We start from the raw sequence: 21,617 nt of genomic DNA on the forward strand, positions 1-21,617 counted from the left end.
CAGCGTACAATCATTGTGCATCTTTTTTTTCCGGTTTCTTTTCAAACATTATGTAACAACAATTAATGAAATCTTGTGCCTGATTGTGAGCTGAAAGAAGGCTGAAGAAGCTGAAAGCAGAGTGAGGATGAGAGAGAAAGAAGAGGACGTGCGAAAGAGGATTTCTGTGCGACGGGAATGGCCGACATGTCATAACTGTTCGAGGAGGTGAGGGAAAAAAGCTTGGGAATGAATTTAACAGATCAAAAAAGATGAAAGTTGGATCCAGATTTGCTTTAAAGTACCGCACAAGTCAGAAGAAGAGTTTGTGGTCGTGTTGGTCGGTGCCTGTAAACCTCAGTAAACAAATGAGTAGCTGCAGCTGTTAGCGTAGTGTATAGATCAGGTACGGTTAGAGCGCTATGTCAATCTAAAAAAGGTAAAGCTGTCCTCCAGGTTTAAAATAAAAAGACAAAAACACTTTAAAAATATTTAAGGCTTTTAGGATTATCACAATAATGCTTTTTTGTGTACTAAGACTAACTGGCTTTATCAGTTTGTCTACATTAGGTTAGCATCGCTAAACTGGGAACAAGTGCCTCTATTGGCCCGCTATAGTTGTCAACGATCCCTGTTATTCAGCTAAAGTCACAAGTGGGCGGGGCTTTCTCATGAGTGCTGTCCAAGAAAAAACAAAAAACAGTCTCGTTCATTTTTACACTTATCAAATGGGATGTGGTACATTCTGCTGTAGCATTAATTCCACCATCTGCCTTCGTGCATTGTTTCACATTCATATTCTGAACATCAGCCATGTTTGTGCAGCATTTTATGTTTGAAAGCTGCATGTAAGATATGAGAAGAGCTGTTTGAATCCCTGAAGCGGAACACTCTGGTTTTAAATCAGGGGTTTGGGGGGAGTTCTTTGGCCTGAGAAAGGTAGGGAGTGGTGCATCTCACCCATCAACAGGAAGGCCTGGGAGGGACTATCAGACATTCACAGAGTAAAAGTAAAAGTAGTGCTAGGAAAATTTCCCAATGACGTCAGTGAATGATGAACCCGAAAAGGTCCAAGAATTTGGACTTCAAAAATGGGGACATTTATTTAATGTTTGGTGTACTGTGGACCAAAGCTTCAGCCCTATCCCAACACCATAAAAGGCGAGGCAATCAGTGGCCCCCTAAGAGGGGTTTTCCATGGTGGATTTTACAGCCTGGGGTCCTGGCTTTGTGACGTCATGGCAACGATAACAGGCTGCTGCGTGGCTGTGAAGTGATGCTGAGCCGACTCGCTCCCTCCCTCGTCCTCCATCCTTTGCCGCTTGGCCTGGGGTGAGCTGGGGTGAGCTGCAAAAGTGTCAGTGGGCTGTCGGTTGAGCAGGACCGGGGGGGAACTGGAGGCCTGGTTAGCCAGGATCTGCAGAGGACTGCTGAGGCCTGCAGAATAGAAAGAACACGACACCAGCATCACAAACAGAGCTACCACACACTTAGCATCCATCACTCACTGCAACGTGAAAGGATGAATTTTAGTCATAAACAAAATCACGATATTGAAAAGATTATTTGTCAACCAAAATTTTATTAATTTTTTATACAAAACAATGTAAAATATATTCTTTAAACATAAATAAAATTCTTCAAAAACTAATTCTCCCAAGTGCGTAAGTCCAAAAAGCCACATAGCCGCGCTGTTTTTGGCTGAGTGCTATTCTCCCCCTGTAGAAATCTTTTATTATAGGGAGGATATAAAAAGGGAGAGCAGTGTTACACCTAAGTGGAGGGGGAGGGGGAAGGGAGCAGGCAGGAGAGACTCAGGGTAGGAAATAGAATGAGTGGGGAAGAATAGATTGTTTTACAGTGAGGGTGAGATGTGAAGTTGTAGAACATATTGTGCTTATTATGTTGTCACTATACTGGCTTGATTACACAAGTGTGAAGCTTAGCTCTAATGGTGGTGGCTGTGAACAGGGGGAATGAGTGAGTGTTAGTACCTAAAGCAGGTATTTAGGATTAACGTGTCTAAAGTTAAGCCTAGTATGAGTTTTATCCCACATCCCAAGGCGTGCCAGTGCATCGTATACCAGTATATGTGCAAAAACATTTACCGCAAACCCAGGAACTGCCACGGGCCCGCAGATGCAGCCAGGCCAGCAGAAACAGTGGGGGCCAGGGATCCCCAGGCCACCCCCCTACGGCCGAGCAACCCACCAGACACCCCTAAGATCCCAGGCCAAGAAGCATCCACCGCCCCCCACACACACCTCCGAGGAAGCCCCAAGCAGCCGAGCACCCAGCACATCCCGCCACCGACTCCAACCCCCAACCCCAAGGACCCAACCCCTGAGGGGAGGGCCCAGAGAGCCCCCAGCAGAGGAGCCAAGGCCCACGCCCAGCAGACGGCCAGAGCCACGCCGAACGGGCAGCCAGCTGGCGCCCGCCGGTGGGCCCAGAGCCAGCAGGGACCGGACCCCAGGCCAGAAGGACCCGGAACGGAAGCAGCACCGAGAGCAGCGCCCCCAGGGACGGCGACCACGCCGATAAACACCGAGGGCACCAAGGGGATGCTGCAAGTTGCCCCGCCGGCCCCCAGGGGCACCGACCAAGCACCCCAAAGCGCGCCAGATCGCCTTTCCTTGATGCCGCCCGCGCGATGAGCCCAAAACATAGAGGGACCAGAACTGATGGACTATGATGCCAGGCCAGATGTTCACCTGTGGTTCTCTCAGGGCAGGGGTCTGCAACCTGTGGCTCTGGGGCCTAACGTGGCTCTTTGACTCTTTTACAATGGCTCCCTATTGCTTTAAAAAAAACTATTGAAATAAAGAGTTGTTTTTTGTTTTTACAGAGGCTATTAATGATTAATAACAAATAAAATCAAGATATAACAATTTGTTAACCTAAAATAAATCACGTTGTGCAATGACTCAGCAACTTCCTACTTCACCTCCTGCAACAGATCATCAACTTTCCTGCACCTGTAGCTAACCTTAAGTTTTAAATCCCTGGTAAAATAACTAAACCAACAAAAACACTATTCTGGAAGTAAATAAAGATTTTAATAGTGTGGGAACAGATTTATTTAACCACCAATGTGCCGGTTAAATATTGCATGTTTTATGTTTGGCAAGAAATGAGCAATTAGCATGTGTTGACCACATGATCATGTGTTAGTCATTGTCAATCTTTACGTCATACAAAACTACGATATGCCAGTTAAGTCAACTATTCATCAGCATACATGGCTATGCTGTACAAAAACTCCTTTACATGTTTTACGTTTAGTTAAAAAGTTGTTAGTGTCTGGTTTATAAAAACATATAGATTTCCTTTGAAATGTTCTGAAATTGAAACAATTGCATGAATTAAGAAAAAAAAAGTGCTGCATGTTGAAACATTTCTTGCCTTTTTAAGTTACTGCTAGTTTTTCTAATTTTCCTCCCTTTTAATTAAAGTGAAACCGTGAACATTTTGTATTTAAGAAGTGTTTATTAAACCAGCAGCCCCTCAGATTATTCAGTACCTTTAAAACAGCTCACAGTTTCACAGTTAGACCGTAGGGGCCCTTACGCGCCACAGCGCTGACGAGAACGCTGTAATTGATTACATTATTAAACGTACATTAACAAGTAAAGAGTGGGCTGCCAGAGGGAAATATTTAGCTTTTAAACTTGAAATCCACTCAACACATAAAAAAGAAAAACAAATGTTCGCGTTCCAATTTAAGTGTCACCTGAACAGGTAATCTGCAGGCCTTAAATAGGCCCTACACACACACACCTCACCATCACAAATCCTTTTTCCACACAAGAGTCTATAAATGCACGTGTAATCAGTGAGGTGCTCATGGTTCACTGTGTAAATCAGGATATTATTCTATATGTACACGACACACACACACAGGTTTGTATGTTGTTATGACCGTCTACACAAACACAACCTATCATTTAATTAGTTACACTCCGACTGATTTAGTGAAGCTGGTTATCAAATATTGTTATCTTTATCTGCGTTGTTATGCACACAGCTGTCACTGATGGGAGAAAATATCTCACCGGTTGCATTGGCGAGACTGGTTGCCGTGGCGACGGCCGCAGTGGTGTGTTTGCCATTCTGGGTAACAGCACGGACAGGAAGTTGGTGTAAACCTGGGGTCAGATTACGTCCCTCGCCACCCTGCACTATGCTGTCCACGCTCTGGATCACACGCTCTCTGCTCAGCTGAGCCTCTGAGGAGAAAACAAAAGCACGTCCATGATGTCATCCAAGGAATCAAAGAACAGTCAAATAGTGTTTGTCCTCGGCTTACAGTCTTAGCGGTTGTATAGTGTGTGTGTGTGTGTGTGTGTGTTATCAAACAAGGTGAAGTCCTAGTTAACCTTACATGCCTTATGGTGTGATGTAATGGGAAACAACCGTAAACATTATGCCCTTTATGCTCCAACACTAAACAAACACTCATTTATAAAACTCAAAGATAACGACAACGTGCTAACTTAATCCTAAATAAGGTAAATAAATAAATGGTGATAAATAGTCTTTATAACAGTCGGGGCCTTCTCTGTGTATGGATCCAAACCAGGGCTGGGTTTTCAATTACAGTTTTCAATTACAATTATTTTCTATTTTCCATGTTCAATTGAAATTAAATTCTGATTATGGTAACCTGAATTTTTTTCCAATTACAAATAAATTACAATTATTATTTATATCCCTGAAAGTCAATTACAATTACATTCACAATTACTAAAGTTCAATTAGAATTTGACAGACTTCTATTCATATAGCATTATATGTGCTTTTGTATGCATGTACAATATTGTTTTAGCATCTTTACATTTACATCTTAGTGCATTGATTGAATATAATATCTTATGTAAAAGTCCAACAAGGAACAGGAGCAGGAATTTAGCAATAGCTATAAACCATTTGTACAAAACATTAGTTACATTCATAGTATTGTTACTCTTTGGATCGTCCCTATTAAAAAAACTATTAATATATTATATCATAACTCTAACCCACTAGCCCTTAACTCCTTTAACCCTTACCACCTGTATGGGTGTGAAGATTCACTAACAGGAAGTGGGAAAACTTGATGTGAAAGGTATATTAATAATTGTTAGCTGTTCAATTACACGTCACACTGCAGTAGCGTAGCATTAGCATTAGTGAGCATTAACATGCATTTGAATTAATATTAGCTAGCATTAGCCAACATTAGCATGCATCATTAACATGATCTAGCATTAGCATTAGCAATCATTAGCATAGCATTAACCTAACATTAGAATTAACCTGGGATTAACTCTAACCTAACAATGGCATTAACCTAACATTAGCATTAACCTAGCACAGGGGTGGGACACTCCAGTCCTCGAGGGATGGATTCCAGAGAGTTTTCAATGTGTCAATGTGTTGAAACCAATGCGTTGTCATCAAGCTCTGCAGAAGCAGATAACGAGCCAGTCATTTGATTCAGGTGTGTTGGAGCAGAGACGCATCTAAAAGTCTCAGGAATCTGGCCCTCGAGGACTGGAGTTGCCCACCACTGCTAGCATTACCACTAACCTAACAATAGTATTAGCCTAGCATTGGTATTAACCTAACAATAGTATTAGCCTAGCATTGGTATTAACCTAACAATAGTATTAGCCTAGCATTGGTATTAACCTAACAATAGTATTAGCCTAGCATTGGTATTAACCTAACAATAGTATTAGCCTAGCATTGGTATTAACCTAACAATAGTATTAGCCTAGCATTGGTATTAACCTAACAATAGTATTAGCCTAGCATTGGTATTAACCTAACAATAGTATTAGCCTAGCTTTGGTATTAACCTAACAATAGTATTAGCCTAGCATTGGTATTAACCTAACAATAGTATTAGCCTAGCATTGGTATTAACCTAACAATAGTATTAGCCTAGCATTGGTATTAACCTAACAATAGTATTAGCCTAGCATTGGTATTAACCTAGCATTAACACCAACCTAGCATTAGCTAAACCTTGACCTAGAAATAGCTGAACACGTTAAATGTTTAATGGTCAGAATCAGTTGAAGAATGGCTGGGGTTGAAGGGCTTGAAAGATGAAAAGTGGAAATTTCCAAAAGAAATGAATGGAAAAGAAAAAAATGTAACAAGTCAAAAAGTTGTAAAATAAAAAAGCGATCAATCTGAATTTAGCGACGACGGAAGAAAAAACAGATCACATCATTTTTATCTGAACTCAATTATGATTACAACAGCCATAGATTTTGAAGATTACAATAATGATTATAATTATGACATAATTATAAGTAATTATGAATTACACGATTACAAATATAATTGACACCAAAACTGATCCACACTTGTTTGAGCTTTGGGACACACACACCGACACGCACGCACACAGAAGGAGCTCCTCTGAATAGTTTACCTCGTAGGTCAGCGTTGCCCTCCACTCCTCTGGCCGTTGGGGCGCTGTACCCGTTGGCAGCGCTGGTGACCACCCTCACCATGGTGACGGAGGACTGGGGGGCGCTTTGGAGCACTTGGAGCGGCTGAACTTGGCAGCCACCACCTGGGACCAAAGCGAGTGGTTTCCCTAGGCCCAGGGGCAGGAGAGTGGGGTGGGGGGGGGCTGCCATGATGACAGGCTGAGCGCTGACTGGAGATCCTGTGCAGAGACACAATGGTTTCAAACATGCTGGGACTGTGTTAAACAGGCTGCTGTTGGGAGTGTGGCAGGCTCACCTGGAGCACTCTGAGAGTACCTGTACTCAGGTACTGATGCCAGCTTGTGCACCAGTTGCTCGTGGTGGTCGTGGGGGATGGGAGAGCCCTCCCTGCTCAGACACTCAGGAGTCTGCAGTCCGCTGGAAGGAGGAGATAAAAGTCCCTGATGGGTCGGGGATGCAGGCGCGCTCCTGGAACACAAGACCAAGAAAATAATGTGGGAACATACCAGTGATGCACAGGCTCACAGGATCACAAAGTGCTGCACTATGCCTTTAAAAAGAACTTACTTTGTTCTGTCCAATTAAATGACAGCAGGAGTAAAAGCAGAAAGAAGGGTTAACATGTTTCTGTGTTACTGATGCTAGTTGAGCCTGATCCATCCCTTTACCTTGAAGACAGCGGTCCGAAGGGAGTGCGAAAGCACGCCACTCCTCTCTGCCTTCTTTTCCTGAACGCCTGCTCCACCAGCTTGGTTTCAGAGGCTGAATCCACTCGCCAGAAACTCCCTTTCCCAGGCTCGTCCTGAGAGCGAGCCACTTTGACAAAGTAGCGGTTGAGAGAGAGATTGTGTCTGATTGAGTTCTGGAAAAGTCAGAAAAAGAAGGTTTTAGTCCCTGGACACAGAACTCCAAAGGTCCACTAGTCACGTTTAGATGAGAACTTTAATTTCCCTTTAAATCAGAAAAAATATTAAATAAATATTAAATCCTCTTTAAACTGACCTTGTAAACACCTAATTCCGAATGAAAAGGGCCATTCTGAATTAAACTTAAATCCAAAATAGGTAGCTGTTTATTCCGAATGGAATAATTCCTCCATCTAATTCCTCTGCTTTAAATTAAGTCTGGTTGTTCTGCACATGCTTGTCGAGTCGTAATGATGCATTGCAAGCATATAATCCAAGATGGCCACCAAAACAAGCATTGGACTCGAGACAAGACTATTTATTTAATAAAGGTGCTTTCACACATATAGTCTGCTGGACTCGGTCCGATTCAGGCGGTGAATCTGCAACATTCTTGCATTTTAATTTGTTCCGGTTCACTTTCACACATTCCATTTGCCAAGCGCACCAAACTTTCTGAACTACGTCACGCAGGCGAAACCGTCGGTCGCTGATTGGACAGAATACTTCAGCCTTCAATGCCGTGACGATGTGCCGCTGCCATGTCACTACTGACAGTCGCACCGTCACGTCCTATACTTGGTCTCTCTTCCTATGTTTTCCAAAGAAAATCCTAAAACAATCCCCACAGAAAAGTTATTCATAATAATTCAAAATAACCCATAATCTCACGATGCCACAACCTGCGCTAATGCTCTACATCAGGGGTGCCCAACCCTGGTCCTCAGGGCCCCTATCTAGCATGTTTTAGATGTTTCCCTCTTCCAACACACCTGATTCAAATGATGAACTCATCATCAAGCTCTGCAGAAGCCTGATAACGATCCTGGTCATTTCATCAGGCATGAGTAAAATAAATGAATGATTGAGGAAATGTGACGTGTTTGTTTGTGTGCTGACAAAGCAACTCTGAAAATGGATGGATGGACGAATGGATGGATGGATATTTGTGTGAGTTGCTGCTGGAGCACTGGGTTGTGTCTGTGTTCGTGCCTGTTGCCGTGACGGCAGGCACACAGCACTGGCACAGCTGCTGCTGTTGTGTGTCTGATGGAGTTGCTTCGTTACAATTGTGCTTCAATGTCAAGTCCTACATTTGGTCCTGGTTCCTTTCTCACATGGTTATAGACCGCACCATGCTCCGCTTGAGCCGAATCCAGATTTACATTTTTCAGAGGACCAGGGTCCGCGCCAGAGTTCAAGTGACCTTTCACATATCGCAAAAAGACCAGAGTATAGAGGAAGCGAAGCATGGTGCGGAGCAAAGAGTCGTGTGTGAAAGCACTTAGCCTTAGAAGACATGGATATAAAGAAAAGAGTGGATAGACAGGAGCATAAAAATGAGGACATTCACACAAACTTATTACACACACACACACACAGACATCGGCAAACAAAACAGGCTTCATTGAGGGACGTGAAGCCCTGCACCAGGACACAGAGCTTCACTAATGATCATCTCCTTCCACTCAGTGTCCTGTAGAGCAGCTGTTGCACTAACTGCTGGCTTTGATTGACCAAAGTACGGTCCTTTATCTCTTTTCTCCTGCTCAGCTGACCAAAATGAAACAGTACGTTATCATCAAGCTGCTGCTTCAAAACTACAACCAAAATAAAAGTGAAAATAGTACTTTTGTAATCTTTTACATTGTGGCCAAAAATTTTAAAAAATTTCGTGTTTTCTTCCCATAGACGTGATATGTGTATATGTTCACGCCCCCCGTCCAATCAGAACCCTTCCTAACCCCTAGACCTAAAGCAGAATTGAATAAAGGTGAATAATTGTGTTTCCATGTGAACCAACCATCAATTTGTAATTATTATTTCCATGTAAACCAGAAGCAGAATACTTTATTTCTGAATTAAAAACATGATGTAACCATGGTCAATATGGGACAGGTCCTACCTGCCAGCCTTTGTCTGCAGTGCGATAGTAAGGATAGTGTTTGGTGATGTGGGCGTAGATGCCACTGAGGGTCAGCTGTTTGTCTGGTGCTGAGGAGATGGCCTGCACGATCAGCTGAGCATAGGAATACGGTGGCTTGGACTCATCCTGGAAGAAATCAGACAAATCCAAAGGAATGTGAGTGCGTGCAGGTGGTTTTATTGCACTTGAATTCATTTGAAGAACGTCCTCCTCTTCCTCACCCGGGGGCTGTCACTGCCTGCTGTCTCTCCTCGCGGCTCACTACCTCCCCCTCTCTGATCAACAATGCTGCGTCTCTGCTCAGAAACGGCCTTGGCGGCATATTCAACTGCTAACTGGAGGTCAGAGGTCACGTTACGTCCATAGCGATACCCTGATGACCCTGCTCCCCGTGGGCTGGCAGGACAGGAGTTGGGAACACTGCAGAGAGAGGACAGGGTCCAGGGTTAAAGACTTTATTTGATTACAGGTTTAGGGTTTGATTGGAGAGGCCACATCACTGCCTGCACTAAAAGCTTTTCCACAAGAATGAACAATGAAGCCAATATGTGGCCAATCAGATTTGGACCTTTGGACCCGACATGCTTTTTGTAACCAAGGATTGAACTGACGTTAAGACGTGACAACATCTTTGTTCATATATGTGTATCTTTTCAAACAAATCCCTGTTATTTAAAGGGATTCTCCACTGTTTTTTCAAATGTGGCCTAGAACCTTTGAAATGTACTTATTAGAAGATCTATATGCCTAACAAAATGCACTATTTTGCTCCATATTTGTTTTATTACCTTGAATGGGACTACTTCACCATTTTAGAGCCTGCATTTCTGCATTTTGAAATCACGTGATTGATGATGTCACAGCCCCATTTGCCTGTAAACATCCCATTGTTTTCTATTGGAATGAATCATTCAGCCTGCTTTTAAGATCATTTCTTTTGAGAATCATTTTAATATTTAAAAAAGTATTAAAATCTAGGAGTATACTAACAGATGCCCACACCAAAAATATGAATACCAATATTTTCATTGATTAGGAATCCTAACAGGGTAACCAAGAGGTGAAAAACTACCAGAATGGATTATAGATCATATATTTTATGTATTTTACAGCTGATTTAAGACATTGGTCAAAACTGACCCACTATCAGAAGAGAAGCTAACAGAAAGATAATACAAGAGGACGGTTAAGTTTTATGGGTTTATTTATTAAAGACTCAGTAATTGAGAACATAACTGTAATTGACTTTCAGGGGGAAAATAATTGGAAGAGTTGTAGTTGTACATGGATATTTGAAGACGTAATTGTAGTTAAAAATTGTAATTGACCCCAACAGTCACAAAATTTAATTTAAATCCATTCAGAACCTATTAAGATATCCTGCAAAAAAACATCCATATTAACAGACGGACGGTGAAAACATTACCTCCTTAGCAGAGGTAAAGAAAGAAAAAAAAAGCAAGTAAATAGTTAACCAGCTTCTATCTGCTGCTGTAGAAACAGAATACAGGGAAAAGAAGGTAACTTATTACACAACCCACACCTGCCTCTGTTAGCTATGTAAACACCGGTTTCTAGGAGAGTCAATGAGCTTTGATTTGCCAGTGGCAGCAACACACACACTGGGAAGGATACACACTAACACACACAGAGTTTGTTGTTTTTAGTGGAGGACGTTGGGCAGTGGGCTTTGTTTTGATAACAAACCGGTGCTTGAAACCACAAAAAAAGAGAAAGTGGGAGGATGGCCTGGGGTGCAGTAACAGGGTTGTAACTGTGAGGTGAAAGCCTCAATAAAAACTGCGAATGTCCTCTTGAGGGAGCAAAAGTCATCTTTGCTTGCCTCTGCTACTCTGACAACATACACCCCCACCTCTGCACGTGCTCCTGCAGCACTGAGTGCATGCTAGCACAGGAATGTTACAACATACAGTTGATCGAGGCCGTTGAACTGGAAAAGTTACTCCTGCCACTCTGTGACAACACAGCACACTGTTGGTGATTTACGTTTGAAGCGTACGTCTCTTTCCACACATTACTCTTTGCTTACATGTGGTTAGAGGGCCGTGCCTGCCCGAAAAAGGCCACGAGGGAAGAGAGCATGTATGAGCAGACGTCTTCCCCCGGAGTCTGTTATGTGTCCATGTGCAGGGGATTGTGGGTGGTGGGGAGTGAGGGGGCTTTAAAAAGGAAGCCACGGATAGACCAAAAAAAAAAGCGGCTGACAAGCAAAGCAATCTGCCCAACAACCAATCCTGCGCCCCGAAGCTACAGCCATCCCATATAAGGTATGCACACGCACGCTGACATTGGTGGAGATTGAAAATGTCAGAACGGTAATGGATCAACAGGGGGCGCCTCGGGCAAAACCAAACAGGAACCCATGTTGAATGCTTTTACAGCAGCAGATTCCAGCCTGTGCCACTGCAGCAGATGTGACAATTGTTTCTCTCATTCAATTCAAAGAGAACTCCAGGGTCAACAAGCTTGTATTTTCCTCCTCCAGTAGTTACTAATGTCCAATTTCTCCATTGATACATTTATTATAAAATAAATCTGACATGTAGACTTCATGACTTTTTTTTAGCATCTACCAAAACAAATAAAAATAAATTAACTTTCCTTTTAATCACTGTTTTTAATTGTTGCTGAGGTGAAGCTTTCTGTTTACTGCGTTAAAACTTACCATTCTTCATTATAATGACATTTTTGGGATTCATCAACGTTTGCATTTGTTATAACAAATTGCAACCAAACCTTAATCCAGGGGTTAGGGTTTGGTTTTCATCCACAGGCTTTGATTTTAAAAATGTAATGTATGTTTATCAAGCGTTCTGCAACTCCAAATGGACCGATGAGCAGCACTCTTTAAAGACCTTTTCAAAGCACAATTCAGTGCTAACTATTTTCACTGCTGACTAACTGGAAACTACAGGAAAAATCTAAATGAGTTAAGAAACAAAAACAAAGTATGTGCATAAAGACCCAGAGTGAGTCATTTTAATGTCATTAAACAATTGCCAATGAATAAATGGCAATAAACTGATTCAAATATAAAGCATTTACTTAATATCTCAAATAATTCATGACTAGTTAAAATCTTCCTAAACAATACAAATTGTTCGTATTATATCGGTCTAATGCTTTGCATCTCTCGTCACATCTTGAATCTCATCAGTGATGCTTTTTCTAGTTTTCATTTTATTGTGTCGTCTGCAGTCATTTCACCCAGTAAACCTTGTGCCGTTACCTGATGGTGCCCGTGGGAGACGGCAGCGGCGAGCCAAATGCCCTGATGTGCTCTTCGTGCTGCTGCAGCGTGGGAATGCTGATCTTCAGAGGGGAGATGTGGGGCAGAAGTTGCCGGGGGGGAGGAGAGGGCTGCTCCGTCTCTCTGTGCTCCTCAGACACCAGCAGGGACATGAACTGGATCTTGATAACCGTACTGGGAAAACGAAACACACACCTACAGAGAGCAGGAGGGAAGAAAACAGCAGACAAAAATAAAGTTAGTCATGTGACGCAGCAGTTAAACATACTGACTGTAACTTTCTGTTAGCCAACTTTTACTGTTTGTGTGGGTCTATGTAAAGGGTAAATATAGCCTTATTTGTTTCAGTCATTTTTTGTAGTTGTATGAAGCTACAACAGGAGTGCACATTGTGGTTTCATGTTCTTTCAGTTCTAAGACGAACAGAAGCCTTTTTAAAAGAAACACTGATTTCAGTTATTCAAAACAAAAACAAAAAAAAAATTAAAGATGCACTGAAATAAAAATTCTTGGCTGAAACCGAAACCAAAAATTAGAAAACCAAGGCCGAAGAATTATGCAAATTAGTCTCATTGCATTTATGGTATAAATGTGTACTAACCTCACTATAATTAAATCATTACAATTGTATAAATCAATATTAATGCTTCAAAGAATAAATCAAAAATATGGAAATAATTTCCAACAACGCACATTATAAAATAAAAATAAATAAATACAATTTTTAAACTTGACCCCACTCATACATTAAATAACAATGTACAGGCCTATAACTGGCTGGGCTGCTGAAAGAGAGTAATTGTAATTTAGTTGCTTTTGTGGGTACTTTTTGGAGTATGGAATGAGAATCAGTTTTATCAAGAATCAATTTTATAGTCATTGCACATGTTACAGGGTAACAAAATTTCATTTCAGTTTCATCCCGTCCAAGAAAACATGAAAAGACAATCACATATAACACTTATAACACGGGAGGACAGGAGCGGGAGAACTGTGGTTTCCCACAAGGGCATTTAGATGAAAAAAATGGGATAACAACAGAAGGAGAGGTGAGAGAAAAAGGCAGGTTTCAAAATTAATTCCCTATTGGAGAGAACAGTATAAAACTAGGGGGAAAAAAAACTCCTTGGCGTACATTTGCAAAGCAAAACACAGTCACAAAAAGCTTGAGACCATAACACGTTGGCAGGGGGAGGTGGGTCTGGGAGAGGAGTGTTAGGGCGGGGGCCAGGGCAGAAAGGAGGAGAGAATTTCCAGCCACTGGGGGACATGGGCGTGCAGCCACTCCTGGGTGCTCCACGACACCTTCCCTGTAGCTCGGAGGGGAGGGGGTGGTGGGCAGATGGCCAACGAGCCGTTTGAAAAATAATCTCTTAGCTCCGTTTCTGAAAAAGCCAGATGATGTGTGACGACCTTGAATAGATCAGTTCAGAAACAAAAGTTCCAGGTGGCAGTGGGGGAGAGGAGACTGTGTCTGCCGAGACTTCCTGTTGATGAGACAGCCTTGGATAGCCATCTATGGGAGCCAAAAGCAAAATAAGCAATATGGTTTTGATTCAGGATAGGTCAATTTCAAATAGCCTTCTGCCCTGGGTCTCTCTGAATTAAGCTTTACCTTGCAAGCCGGGCACCCAACTTCTCAAAGTTTGTTTCAATTCTGGGTAAACTATCCAAAAGCAGCTCCTGCTTGCTTTTAAGTTCATTCATCACATGAGTCTGAGTGTTGAGAGTCCTGCCCCATCCTTCAGAAAACACTGGCATCCTTCCCAAAACAGTTGTCAGTGTAATACGGACTTTGCAATAGGTCAGAAAGCTGTAAGCTCTAATCAGCAGCATACCTGCTACCATAGTTCCAATCATGTAGATGTCCTCCACGTCTTCCACGAAAAGAATCGACAGACACACAACTCGCCACTTGTTCCAAGGGTCCAGTGCGTATCCAGCCGCAAACGTCACACTTGGATACGTGAGCTCACCACTGCCCGATCTTTTTGTCGTAAAAATGTAACCGATTGCATTGAGAGACTAATCAATTCCATAATTCCAGTTTTGGATGAGATGCAAAGAGGGGCTCCTATTAGATTCACAAGACCAGACAAAACTGCAGCGAGGACAGATAAGGGTGTGAAGAGAGAGAGAAAAGAAAAATGCAACTGCCTTCATCAAGTAACAGAAGAGAAAAATGTCCAAACCAGTAATTTTACTTGTACACAAGTATGTTTTAAAAAAGTAAAATAATATGTTACATTTCGACACCCAACCGTTACTGAGTAAATTAGTTTTGTTTTAAAATGATCAACAGACATTGTCAAAGTACAAAAAATTAAGTGCATCACATCATAGCTGACTAACCAAATTAAATGTGATGCACGGCGCCAAAACAGCATTAAATAAAGATTATTTTCTCAGTTTTAGAGTTCATAAATATTTACAATATATATACAAACCTTTTATTTTATACAGGTGCCTTTGTGGAAAATAAGTTAAGTTCCAATAGATCCCGTTCGTGTGACGTATGCATAGTAAATTAGGTGCAAAATAACCTAAGAACTGCATTGTACTAGCATCAGCTCACGATTGAAATACTTTTGTTTTCATATAAAAACAACACAATGTCATCGTGTTGCGTTGTTGATTGCACAAATAGGAGTTCCAACAATCCAGAACTTAAATTTTACAACATACAGCAGGTGGGCACCCTTTTCAGAAGAATAGACGAGTTTTATGGTTGCGTGCTATCAAACAGAGGCTGACAGCTGGCGTATCTGACACACACATGAAGAGAGAGAGAGCGCTGAAACGTTCCGGATAAAAGTAAAAATCAGCCGGTTTATGACAGAAATAAACAGCAAAAAGTTGCAAATACCCACATTACGTTTGTTCAGAAGCGATCGTGTCGACGTAATCGCTGCACGGGAGCGGACGGAGTAGTATCCGAGTCTGGATCCAGTAAAAAGTGACAATAAAAAGCTGTAAATGAACTGATAAGCAGACGTGGGATAGTGAGGAGGAGACTTAATGTAGAGATGGAAATTTATCCATTGACACTTATCAGAATATGCAGAAATACACAATCACCTTCGGTTAGAGGAATACAGCAGCCTGCCTACCTGCCCATTCATAACAAGTAGTTATAAGCATCTAGAGACTTGTATGGTTTTAGGTTTTCTTTTGTATATACACTGGGTTTCTCTATCAGATATGCATAAATGTCTGGTCATTGAACATTGGGCCAGGAGCGCACATCGGATGACCACTCGTTTTCAGAAATGATGCATGGGTCCCACAATCGTTTACCTGTACATAAAGTGAGTTTCCTTAAATAAGTGGCCGCATCCTCAGGTAACAAGCTTTCTACATACTATGAACTATTTTCGAGCATTAACAGCGGTTCATTCATTCACATATGTAAACATGGTTTTTGCACCGAGTATGCGCGCACACGTCATGCTTTATTACAGTGACTATGACTATGACATGCTCTCCTTTCCTGTGGGCGTCTCCAAGCAGGTTCTCCGCTTTGATTGCAGCGTGCTGGTTTATTCCCATCCAAGTAATGATAATTATAACGCTCACTAAGTACATTTGTGATGAAGTGCAGAGTATCTCTGTGAACCGTGCGATGACAGACTTTGAAAACAGATTCATGCTTCTGATGCACAGCTATGTGTCGCGGTGTAGGGGTCCGTGTTGAAGAAGGGCTACACGTAACTACAATGTCAATGTGACACAGAAACATAAATCACATTTACTGATCCATCTCAACATCTGCTCAGAAAATGCTTTAGTGCTCAGATGTATTTAAATATGGCCGCTCCTCGAGTCCGTGGACAAGTTAAGTAATTTTCAGTCAAGCTCGAGCTGACCGCGGTGTTGTTGTTTACAACAGGATGTTGTGTGTTTACAACATCCTGTTTCGGTGATAAAAGTGTTTTGGCCGAAAATGCATTTTTGGGAAATTTTCAACCAAAAATTTACGGTGGCTGAAATTTCGGCGCATCACAAATAATAATATTCTTTTTTTATGTGATGGTTTTAAGACAACCAGCTCTGCTCATCTCTGTTAAGTTTAAAAAGTGCCCCATAACTTTCACACCAAATGCTCTGACCTTGGTCTAGCGGCCAACACCATGGAAAATGAAGCAGGGAGAGAAGCATCAACTGATGTAAGAAAGCAAGATCAAAAATGTACAGACAGAAGTAGAAAAAAGAAAAAAAGTGAGTTAATGAGAAAGATGGGAGGACACAAAGAGGACATGGATGGAGATATTCATGTTCACACAGTAAAACAAATAGAATGAAGCAATTATTTGCAGGTGATTTGGAAACGTTTAATGGCTGACTTTTGAAATTTATTTTTAGATTTTAATTTCCTCTTGCACACATACATATTTATTGACTGTACTTTTTATGACTGCATCCGTACCGTAGGCCGCACATTAATGAAATTGTTTCTAAGCAACTGAAACAAGCCTGTCTAAATAGGCTGTATTGTATTGACCAACAAGCAAAAAAACCTTGTGGAGAAAAAAAACCTCCTCTACTATTCAGGAGTAAGTCACAAGGCAAAGAAGAAAAGAGGAAACGTTTCATTGATCTTAAAAGTGCACTGAAGAACTGCAGCTTTCTGTGAGCTCAGGAACTAATAACACAACACAAACACCCACATACACAAACACAGCTGTCACTGCCTTGAACAAGCCAACCCAAACAACTAAGTGTCCGTGCAAGAAGAGCGTACATGAGGGGGGAAGAAAGGGCTCCGTTATCAACTCTGCAGAATGGGAGGTCACACAGACACTAATGTTCAGCCTCTCTGCTGCAGCTGATCACCAGATGGACAAGAAAAAGGATTCAGAGAACCAAAGAAAAAGCAACACTGCCTTTGCATGAACATCTAACACATAAATAAAATAAACAGCCAGATGAAAACTACACAAGAATTCTAACAAGCTCCAAGTCTGTGAAAAGCCTTAACACATGGTGGCCCACAGAAAAATCAGACAGATACAGACTGCTAACAAACACCTTCAATCAACAAAAATTATAAATTGAACTTCCATTGAGCGTCCTATACCTATCCATCCTGTTCAGGTTCCCAGTGCGGTGGAGCCGGTCCCAGCTTACTCAGGGTGGAAGGCAGGGCACACCCAGGACATGCTCACAGAGGCAGACATTCAACTGAAAAGCTACAACTACAGAAGTTTAAAAGGCCCGAGGGGAAACCCATAGCAACCAGCAGAACTGACGTGGGTAAATGGCGGCCGGAGGGCCACATACGGCCCAAAACCTAATTTTGTGGTGCCCCCAAAGTAAATAAGCAAAATGACTCTGAAAACACACAAAAACAGTCAAAAAAAATCTAAAACAACAACACAAACGAACAAAACGACTGAAAAAACCACACAAGGACAACCAAAATAAACAAAGTGGACCTCCAAAAAGTCCGTTCCTCCCGAGTATGTTTGTCCTTTAGACTGTTGCTTCACCACGTCGGTCTTCCTTTTTCCGCTTGCTTTGCCATGTAACCGTTGTTCCTAAAGCCACGATGGGGACTTCTCCTGCTGGAATGTCTGCCAATACACTTTTCTTTTACTATTGATGGTACGTGAACGTGCATCAACTTTAGTCAGGCAGCCAATAGTAACACCCTGCCAAAACAACTCATAGAGCACTCCGTTTGTAAAAAGATCTCTGATTGGTTGAAAAGTTGTATTATGCTCCTGGATTTCTAAAAGCCTTATACAGAGCCAAGAGAAGGAAAAGAGGTTCAGCGCCCACTCAGAACACCTTGAATTACAATATGCTCAAAGGTGATTAGGCATTTTTGACCAAATGAAGCCAAACAAAAACTTACATATTGGAGCTTTAAGTGTTGTTTTAAATTTTGTACTTATTTCGTTATATACGTAGGCAATAATGTAGCACTCAGATAAGAATATCAAGTTTTTGTGGCCCCCGCTGTGATAAATGTTGCCCATCTGCAGTAGTAGCACATGTAAGCCCAGACAGAAAGAAGGGACAGACAGATGGACAACCCTCTGTCTGTGAGCCAGAACAACTACCCACCATTCAGCTGGGAGGCACTCGTTTAATCAACTAGAAACTGAACCATTAGTGGAATAGAACATAGAAAACAGATATTTCAAGAAGTATTTCCATTTTATCCAAGCATTTGAATTTGAGATATATACTGAGTATGACTGCAGTAGTGACAATCTTACAAATAGATTTAAACTCAACTCTTACAAGACTCAAGATCAAAAAATAAATAAATAGCAACGGTATATGCATGGGGTTCGCAACCCAAAGTAGTGAAGAGATGAAGAATAGAGTGCAAACAAAGTGAAGGTGTGTGATAGGGCTGGCCAATATGGACCAAAACTCATATCAATAGTTTACACTTAAAATGGTGATAAAGAAATCTCAATATATTTAATTCAAATATTCAGACTTACTAGAAAATCTATTTTGGTTTAAATTTGCTGATGTAAAATGCCACACGGGCACATTTATTAACAAAAAGCTGCACAATATTTGCCACTTTTAGCTTTTTCTTTTGTAAGGGACAGCATGTGTGAGTGAGTTCTGTAGTGTAGCTTGTTTAGGGGAAGGTCTGGGTTAAGACACTCAGCAATCCATCTAACTGTGTTTTTCACACTGTTCTGAGAAGTCGTGAAAACAGCAACTCCTAAATCGAGCATTTTAATACAACATAAGGTACAAAACAAAAAAGATTTAATTATAGGCGGTATTGTAATTTATGTATATTTGTAAGCCCTAGTGTGTGTGAAAGAGAGAACACAGAATGAAATGTTTACAACTCAGCAGAGTGTAAGACAGGGTGGCAATGTCAGGATGGGAAGGTTATTAGTATGTACTTATATAAGAAAGATTGTATACTTTACATAAGTAATAATTACAAATTATCAGTTTTTAGAGGAGGGGGTGGGAGTTAATGTTTACACATCTAAGCAAGCTAAAAAAAAAAAAAAGTGTGACATTTACTTTTTATCTTTACTTTTCTTCAATGGAAACCAGCTTGATTATAAGTTCAGGGAGAATTCTGTTTTCCTTTGCATTCTTAAAGAAAACTTCCTGAGGGCCGTGTGTTTACTCCATGTGCTCATGCAAGGAGGATGTCATTCCTGTTAGCACTTCCTGGCATAGAAATAGGCACGCCCCCAAACACACACACACACACACACACACACACACACACACACATACTAACAAGTTAATAAAAGATACTTAAACAACCACAATTCATTACTTTTGGATACTTAAATCAAACGAACCTCTGCATTGGGAGAGCAATGACAAAGCAGTCGATGGGTGCGTTTGTTTACATAGATGTTTACAGGAACCGAGCACGTGCCTAGCACAGAACACAGTAGCATTAAAAAGCACTGAGACGCTGACGCAAGTCACTTGGCTTAAGAGTGGAAAATTAGTATTTGAGTTTCACCTGAAGAAAAAAAAAAACGAATTGTACATTTGAGCGACATTGAAGTCAGTTTAAGGCAGCTCTGTGAACTAGAGCTGACACAAGCCGAGCGCTTTACGGTAATGACGGCGTGTGTACGAGTGCGCGTGAAGACGTGAGGGCTTATCACGTTACAGCTTTACAGTCAAAACACACGAGTATTTATTTATCCGACACTGAGTGCCAAAGATGACATGCCAAACTTTTTTTTTTAATCCAAGGGAAACCACGGATACTTCTTGGTGTATTGTGACTATATGGTATCTTTTAAACTACAGTTTTGAATTTCACTTCTTCAGAACCACTTTAAGATACATATTAAAGTGGGATTAACCCGTTATGTCGTCTTAAAGGTTGTGTCAGCAGGTTCAGAAAGGTACAGAAAGCTTTATGACACCTATTCTAGTGTAATGTCCGTCAAGTGGTTCAACGAGTTAAAATGAACCCTTGAGTTTTTCGGTCTCCGGTGTGACCGTAGCGCGCCTGTCGGTAAAGCCGGTCGGCCGAACTCACTCTCTGGGAAGGGGCAGCAGGGGCGCTCCTCGTCTCTGGAAAACTCCGTCCACGAACACACCGTTCTTGCCCAGACAACGGAGGGAGAAACCAGACAACTCATCGTAGTTGACCTGCAAGTGCCGCCGTGAGATGAAACTTGAATGGCCCATGTTGATATCCACTGAGCCGTGGGATGAGTTCCGGCCTATGGTGACCGTCTTCTGCCGCATGAAAAACTCAAAGTCTCGGCCGTCCAGCCTGGCCAGAGCAGGGGAAGCGGCGAGCCGCATCGGGAGAATCCCGGCATCCCGCATCGGAGGACCCAGGAGGGCAAGCGAGGGCTGGTGATAGGAGTGCGAGGTCACGGCGACGCGCACGGGGCTGCACGGGGCCGATTGTAAAGCCAACAGGGCTCGGGCTCCGCTGTCGTCCCGGTAGTCTGCCATCTTCTTTTGGATGGTCAAAATACACAGACACACACTAAACTTGTCGCGCACACTCAGAGCTGCAACGTGAGAGTTTTCGGTCACTCCGTGGCTGCCTGAACAACATGGAGTCTGGGCCGCTCCAAACCCAGGAGCGGAATCATTCTGGAACTGGAACGGTGGTGCGTTTCAATACATATAATGGACTCATGAAACACGAGGATCCACCCACAGTTGAACAAATATAAACAATTATTGGATCATCTTGATTATCCTAATTTTGATTAACTGGGTTGAAAATCTAATATGAACAATTTGAGGTCCATTGTATATGGGAAATAAACCTTAGTCCAGTTTATCTCGTAGAAAAAATGAACAATAATTTGTGGGTTCGTCACTTCATGGATATAATTTGTAGACTGTAAAAGGAAACTTCAATAAAGCAAGATACACTGATTTTCGGATAACACAACTTAATATATATAAGACAGTGACGATGTACCCCAAAAGAAAGCGTGATTTAAATGTTTTTTCATAAATATTTTTTGTGGGTTCTCATAGGTGGTAAAGATTAATTATAGTATACTAATAGTTATTAATGATATTATATAAAAACACATTTTCGAAATTAATGACAACAAATTGGAGTTAAGCAAAGATCTGAAAAGCACACACTTAAT

General features: G+C 41.7%; 1 protein-coding gene across 2 annotated transcripts; it reads right to left on the reverse strand.

Moving 5' to 3' along the window:
* Positions 1 to 457: 457 nt before the first annotated feature.
* On the reverse strand, positions 458 to 21,101 carry foxk1 (forkhead box K1). 2 transcript variants are annotated; one of them, XM_028455626.1, is made up of 10 exons: positions 20,531 to 21,101; positions 12,511 to 12,726; positions 9,482 to 9,680; positions 9,240 to 9,386; positions 7,097 to 7,290; positions 6,996 to 7,001; positions 6,724 to 6,896; positions 6,407 to 6,646; positions 4,035 to 4,208; positions 458 to 1,416 (listed from the first exon to the last, which is right to left on the reverse strand). In XM_028455626.1, exons 1-10 carry the CDS (start codon positions 20,956 to 20,958, stop codon positions 1,187 to 1,189), a joined length of 2,007 nt encoding a protein of 668 aa, XP_028311427.1. In that variant the 5' UTR covers positions 20,959 to 21,101; the 3' UTR covers positions 458 to 1,186. The 2 variants fall into 2 exon arrangements, with proteins under 2 accessions (XP_028311427.1, XP_028311508.1); XM_028455707.1 differs by lacking the exon at positions 6,996 to 7,001 and having other exon boundaries at positions 20,531 to 21,100.
* Between the last annotated feature and the right edge of the window lie 516 nt (positions 21,102 to 21,617).

The sequence above is a fragment of the Gouania willdenowi genome, chromosome 1, assembly GCF_900634775.1.
Source record: "Gouania willdenowi chromosome 1, fGouWil2.1, whole genome shotgun sequence".
Lineage (NCBI taxonomy): Eukaryota > Metazoa > Chordata > Actinopteri > Blenniiformes > Gobiesocidae > Gouania > Gouania willdenowi.